The sequence below is a fragment of the Microtus ochrogaster genome, linkage group LG2, assembly GCF_000317375.1.
Source record: "Microtus ochrogaster isolate Prairie Vole_2 linkage group LG2, MicOch1.0, whole genome shotgun sequence".
NCBI classification, from domain to species: Eukaryota; Metazoa; Chordata; class Mammalia; order Rodentia; family Cricetidae; genus Microtus; species Microtus ochrogaster.
In genome coordinates, this window is record NC_022028.1 from 47293720 (window position 1) to 47301022 (window position 7303).

The 7303-nt window shown below is 46.4% G+C and overlaps 1 protein-coding gene across 7 annotated transcripts in view; it reads right to left on the minus strand.

Annotated features, from left to right (window-relative positions):
- Positions 1-7303, minus strand: part of Adarb1 (adenosine deaminase, RNA specific B1) — a 125536-nt gene that overhangs the window by 13907 nt on the left and 104326 nt on the right. For all 7 annotated transcript variants that reach the window (XM_013351210.2, XM_013351212.2, XM_026785461.1 and 4 more), the window contains one exon: positions 1151-1332. In XM_013351210.2, coding sequence (XP_013206664.1) covers positions 1151-1332 — 182 coding nt within the window. The remainder of the gene's footprint in view (positions 1-1150; positions 1333-7303) is intronic.

Here is a 7303-nt window from a genome sequence, read left to right on the forward strand (position 1 = left end):
CTCTCTCTCTCTCTCTCTCTCTCTCTCTCTCTCTCTCTCTCTCTCTCTCTCGATGTCTTTCTATGCCACACGAGCTAGACACTGAACAAATGAGGCCCCCTGATCTTGGACTTCCAGTCTTCGAAACTGTGAGCTAAAATGAGCATCTCTATAAACTAGCTATGCTCTAACACTTGCTACAGCAACAGCTAAGAAGGTAATCTTCCTCCAAATGTATCACTGAAAATTTCCTGACTCATGACAAATTCATGCAATAACAATACTCAAAACAATATTTCAAGTTCAACTTAACCATCAGGTTTTTTGAGTAAAAAAAAAATTAAGGCAAAATAGCTAGGGAGCTGCAATATTTGGTTTCAGATAACTTTCATTCCCTGATTACTTCATACGCTCTAACAGACATGCTATCAAATAAAAGTCCACACTGCTGTCTTGCAGTTAAAGACATGCTAGTAGCCAGGCACTGAGGCATAGAACACATGCACCCCAAAAGAAGCATTTTTTTTTTTTTAGTTTAGGATATGGTTTTAGTTTTGAGCTTATAGAAGTAAGTAAAATGTTATTTTTTAAAAGAGTAAAAATACCTTAACTGTGTCCTTTTAAATAAGGGTGGCTTAGAAGTTAGGACCTTTGAATTCAAAAGCTCCTGTTCACTCTACTGTTAGCCACTGACACTCTAAAAAAGAAAAGAAACCAGTAATAAAGGTGTAAAGGGCAGGAGAAGGCACCAGTGAAAGACAGGCACGTGTGGTCAGCATAGCTGCCACACCTACCACAGTTCAGAGGAAGCAGGTGGGCTAGGTGGTTGCCAAGGCCCAGCCTGGTTGGTCTCGGGAAGACTGCCTAAGTCTTTGTCACTGGGGCAGGAATGAATACAAAGTACACGAGAAAGCACAGAGGTGTCAGGCTCCTGCAACTTCTCTAGTGAATACTGAGGTTCGCAACTGTGGAAAGGCACTTATCTTATAGAAAGATTGCCTTAAAAGGCCCTGGAGACCAGGTCAAGAGGCAAGAGACAAGGTCTTGTTCCCCTTTTAATGGCTTTGCTGCTGCCTGGCAGCCATATGCTGGCTCCAGGTGGGGTGATGTGTAGGACCTAGCTACTGTGAGCTCAGGGCACTGAGGTGGGAGGTGACGCAAGGGTACTTGCCGCTGAGCAGGGGTTTGTTGAGGGTGTAGAGTGGCGGCAGGTCCTCTATGTTGGAGATCCGCTGGTACATAGCCCTGGAGAGGTGGTCTCCATGGTACAGGCTGCCCAAGATGATGCTGGAGAAGTAGATGGGCTCTACGAAAATGCTGAGCAGGGACCCCTGGATGCCCACCACATTCCAGCTGCAGGGAGAAAAAAAAAGCACATCTCAGTAGATACAGGTATGGCATCACATACAGACAAAGCTTGGAGATACACGGGCTAATGCTGGAGGGATTGTAAAAGGTGAAGACCACGGCAGTGAAAACTGCTGACTTAGCAGCTCAATTAAAAATTATCTTACACAGTGAAATAACTTTGGACCGTAGTCTTAGAGTTTCTGTTCTGTGATAAAATGCTACAACTAAAAGCAACTTGTGGAGGAAAGGGTTTATTTCATCGTATAACTCTCAGTCAATCACATTCCATTACTGAGGTAATTCAGGACAGGAACTCAAGGCAGGACCTGGAGGCAGGAGCTGAAGCATTAGTCATGGAGAAATGCTGCTTACTGGCTTGCTTCTAATAGCTTGCTCAGTCTGCTTTTTTTTTTGTTGTTGTTGTTTGTTTGTTTTTTGAGACACAGTTTCTCTATGTAACAGCCCTGGCTCTCCTAGAACTTGCTTTATAGACCCAGCTGTTCTGGAACTCATAGAGATCGCCTACCTGTGCTTCCTGAGTGTTGGGATTAAAGACATGCAACACCACGCTCTGCTCAGCCTGCTTTTTTACACCATCTAAGGCCACCTGCCCAGAAGTGACACCACCCCCTTTGGACTGGAACCTTCTACATCAATCATTAATCAAAACAACTCTCTATGACTTGCCTACAGGTCAATCTTACGGTGGTATTTTCTCAAATAAGATTCCCTCTTTCCAGCTATGTGTAGGTTTGTATCAAGTTGATAAAAACTAACTAGCATAGCTATTATGTTTTCCCATGACAACACACTTTCTGAAGGTTATTTCTTAAAAGATATTAAGAAGTCAACTGTTTCTTGTGAAAAACCTGAGAGAAATTTCTCAAGGGCAAATATATATAATTTTCCTTCTTCTAATAAAATGGTTGCTCAATTAGGGAACAGGTGTTCTGGTCCAGGGCTGCAGTCCCATGTGGAGCTCCCCAGAGCCAGCTCCTCAGAGGATGGTGCCCTGGGCAGGAGTGGAGGTGTAACAACTATGGTGTATGCCCTGGAAACAGAGATGGTGACAATGAGCTGGCAGTAACCACACCACCCATTGACATCTGCAGCGGCTACACTCGGACACACCACCGGCTTACTATGTGTCTGCTCTCTTCATCCCACAGACAAGAAAAGCTGAGAACCTGGAGACCACTGCATACCAAGCAACTTGCAAGTGTGTCATGGGTGGGTAGCACTAAGCAGATGGGAGAGGACAAGAGAAGACACAGACGAGGTGCTGAACAATACAGCAGCAGAAGGCAAACAAGACTCATGAACTGAGGAACAACCAACGTGAGGCAAAGTACAGGCTTCTCTGAGAAAAGGAGTAAGAGAGGCTACCCACATAAGAGGAGGTACCAACTCAAGGCTCCTGGAGCTGATCCTGAAGCTGAGTCCCAAAGAGGGGGGATGCAGAAGGATGGCATACTCCAGTCTCTGAGATAAGGGGCAGGCCAGGCCATAGGGCAGGGTTGATCTGAGTGGCCAGGAGCCACTAAGGGAAAGAGTGAGACTTGAGGCGTGGAAGTAACTTAGTCCCATTGACACAGGTGTCTAGAGAGAGACTGCCTAGCACTGCATTTAGAAAGTAAGTCATCAGTACAGGGAAGGGACTCATGGAAAGAGGGCCCCCGAGGCACATGTGTCAGAAGAAGGAGTCCAAGTAAGTGGCAGTGAGACTGGGAAATGGGCCAGATGCTACAAACCTCAGCAGATGTGGGAGAGGAGAACTCCTGACTGCAGCAGGGCTAAGGCTCACCCTTACCCTAGACATGCTGCACTTCAGCCTCTGACCTGCATAGGAGTAAGTAAAAGGCAGGTGGGTACTTTCTGGGTCACAGCACGTGTGTCAAGCTTTAGCCACCAGCCTCCAGCTGCTCAGGGCTGTTAGGTCTCAAACCTGGGATACAGGGCTAACAGATGCCTATAACATATCAAAGCAGGCACTAGCATCCCTCCGTCCCTACTTATCCCTACATGTTATAGAGTCCCCTTGGCTAGGATACCTTGCCCACTACCTTAAACCTTCTCCAGCCCAAGGACTGGGCTGGGTTGCCTATCCCCCAGGTGCTCTTCCCTATATAACATATCCATTTTGGCTACATGGTTCATTTTTGGCCTTCTTCTTTGGCCTCTTGCCCGTTTGGTTACTTTTCCTGGTCCCCTTCTCCTCTCTCCTCTCCCCTCACCCCCTCCTCACGGTGGTTCCATTCAGTTAGCCCATCACATTCAGTCTGGTCCCTTCCAGATGCCTTTGACTGTGCTCTCCCTCATGTCTATATGTCTACGATAAACCTTCTCCTCCACCAAACCTATGAGCAGCCAGGGCCTCCTTTTGTTTCTTTTTTACATTCAAGGCCGCATCTAGCATTGCCTTTATCTCTCTCTTTCTGTCGCAGCTTTAAGAATGGGTCTAGGCTTTCAACCCTGCACCTTGCATGGGCAGCACAGTGGAACTGACCCTGTTGGCAGAGGTGTGGGTGAGCCAGCCCAATGCTGTGAACATGACAGCTGTCCCCTTTACACATTTGCCTTACAGCAGCATGAGGGGGCTTCCCCAGCCCCAACTCTGTCAATGCCTGAAGTAGGTGGGAGAGCTGGCCCTGAAGTCCTAAGAGTAGGAGGGCTGCCCCGTCCCTCATTGGCTGCAGCTGGAGAGTGGCCCCTGTTCCTCCCCTGGGCAACACAGTATAGCTGGCTCTGAAGGTATAGGTATGGAAGAACTGACCCTGAGGATGCAAAAGCCAGAAATCGGGCCCTACCCTTTGCTCACTGCTGCAAGGAGTGAACTAGCCAGGGCAATGCTGAAGAATCCACCCTGGTAGCAAGACAGGGGAGAATTGGAGGACTGACCAACCCTGCAACTACCCAGACCCAGAACCAGGGTTATGTGTTGATCCACACCAACATCCACACCATCTGTTGGAGCATGGGGCGGCGGCAGTCCTGTGAATCCTGGGCTGCAGGATCTCCACAACACAAGGTAATGGGATGTCCAGAAAGAGTCCCAGTGAGAGCCCAGCATCAATGGTGTAGGAGAGACCAGGGGCCTTGAACTAGACCAACAATTCTTTTTAATAAACGCTTGCATGTAAAAACATATGGATAAAAGGGTTTACTGTGTGACTCACTGTATCACACTATAACTTCCATGACAAGATTTTCCCTTTCTTCCTTTCTCTCTCTCTTTTTTCCCTTAAATTTTATTTTGGGGTAGGGAGGAAGATGGGTGGGATTATGAGGCATGATGTGAAAGATACAAAGAATAAATAAAAAGTGAATTAAAAATAAAAAGAATAGATCTAGGCTCTGACTTCTAGCTAACACCATAGCTAGACCAGGGTCAAATGATGCCACTCTTGCGTTGCCTTTGTGCCCTCTCATGAAGGAAATAAGAGGTCTGCTTCTCTCTCCCTGCAGCAGCTGGCACAGTCCTAGGAAGACAATGACTGATCTAGTCCACTCCCTTCCAGGAACCCCCTAACAGGTCTCCAGAAATTAGCACTTGTCCAACAGGCCAGTTCTCTCTTACCAGCTCCCCTGGAGCCCCCGAGGCTCCTGGCTTCCCTGCTGCAGTGTAGAGAACTGGGCACATGTGCACCACCCACTGAGCTCCCTCACCAGCACTTCATGTAACACATACTTCTAGTCTCTGTGACCTCTATCCGCCCCCACAAAGAAGGTCAACATGCTGAATGGACAACCTGTAATTCCTCTAAGAAGGAAATTAAAACAGTCTTCCCATCCTTAGAGAACATCTGAAATGAATCAGCTCTGGAAGCCCAAGGGCTCCTTTCTGATGCAGATGAGAAGCCTGCTGATTTAGATGACTTAAGCAGAACTCAGTTCCCTGGGCAGTGATGCTGTGATCTTGCAGAAGCCAGCATCTGTTAGGACTCATTAGTTCTGAGCACACTTCCTAGGAGATCCCAGGAGCTTCTAGAGCTCCAAGGCACTGGGTAGAAAACAGCTCTTAGCGAGCTCTACTCAAAGACAAGCTCCTGTCAATCAGCCTTACAGAGACTAGCCATGCCCACTTTCCTGGACGACAGACCACCATGCAAGGACATCACAGACACAGCAAAATTCGATGAAGCAAAGTCAAGTAACCGTCACACGCACTGCAACCATATACCTAGAGACCTGCCCAGTTTCCATGCCCACCTAGGGCAGGGAACTAGATGAGAAACTTTTCTGCTCAGGCCCCAGAAATGAAACCCATTTGTCACCAGAAAATGGTGGGTACCCCTGCCTCCTGGCCTAAGGCCTGTCCTTTTGGGTTTAGGACTGGTCTGAGGCTTTTTTGTTTTTGTTTTCTTCAGGTTATTCTTTGAAGATGGTCTAAACAGTGCTGTCACCTGATCTCTCCCCCTGAATCTACTGTAGAGCCTGACCTGGCCCTGCGCATACCAAAAACTGTGACCAGAAGATATACAACAAGAGTACTACATTGACCCAACCATGATTCCACAGCCCTTGCTCAGACAAGCAGCCTATTCAGGACAGCAGTTTGCTCAGTGGGTCCCCTTCTCTGCTTCCATGTCACAATTAACCTTCAGAGAAAGCCACCTTTGCCCTTTGAAATAACCCTGCCCGCAATGTGGCTCTTCCAGGAGCTTCTGATGCTTCTGTAGAAGGCCCTTTCCCTGTGCATAAAGCAGCCCTTGCTTACCTACCACCTGTTTGGAGCAAAGGAATGAGCCAAAAAAGCCTTTTCTCTGTACTTGGATCTGTCTTTTCCTGCGTACTCAAGCAGCAGAGGTCACAGACATAGCAGTCCCAGGAAGATTCGCAGGCTTCTTCAGAGTCTTGCAACCCCTCTGGGGCTGCCCTTACTGCTGGATTTTCTTAGAGACTCCGAGATGTTGGAGATGCCAAAGCCAAGGAAAGCTGTCAAGAAAAGGTGCTAACAGGGAGTGGAAAGAGCCCAAGAGAAAGAAGTGTATTGTAGCCAACAAAGCTGAAAGGAGTTGGAGATCTGAAGAGTGTTTTTATATCAGAAATGGAGATGCAGAATTTGGAATTTGCCCAGCTGGTTTTCAGCCTTGATTTGGTCCAGTATTTCCTCACTATGCTACCTTCCCTATATTTTGGAATAGTAATGTATATCCTGTGCCATTATATATTGGAAATATGTGATCTGCTTATTGATTTTGATTTTACAGGGGATTACAATCAAGAGATTGTATGATCTCAGAAGAAACTTTGAACTTTAGAGTTCAAAATAAGTTTGAGACTATTATAGACTATGGGAACTTTGGAAGTTGGACTGAATGCATTGTTTTGCAATATATGGCTACAAGGCTTTGGGGGCCAGGAACTGGAATGTGGTGGTTTGGGGAAAAGAAAAACAAAAGGGAGTGGTACTATTAGAAGGTATGGCCTTGTAGAGTAAGTGTGTCACTGTGTGGGTAGTCACTGTGTGGGTAGACACTGAGGTCTCAAGCTACACACAGTGTGGCACTCAGTTCACTTCCTGTTGCCTGTGGATCAAGATGTAGGATTTTCAGCTCCTTTTTCAGAACCATGTCTGCCTGCATGCTGCTATTCCCACCATGATGATAATGGACTAAACCTCTGAAAATGTCAGTCACCCCAATTAAACATTTTTCTTAAAAGAGTTGTCATGGCCATAGTGTCTTTTCATAATAGAATCCCTAACTAAGACAGGCAGTGACGGGGTAGAACTAGAGTTTAAAAGCTATTGAAAACAGACAAGCACCAGGTTAGGATCCAATTCTATTGGTAGACACCAAAGGACCAAGAATTCAGAAAAAACAGAACTTATTAGGAAGAACTTTCTTGTACAAAGCCAAAATACAGAGGCTGGAAGCGGTGTTTCTTTTTCTAAATACTCAAGCCCAACAAAGCAAATAAATAAAAGGTAGCAAAAATAAAAAGAGAAGCATGGACCAAAGACTAACAATAA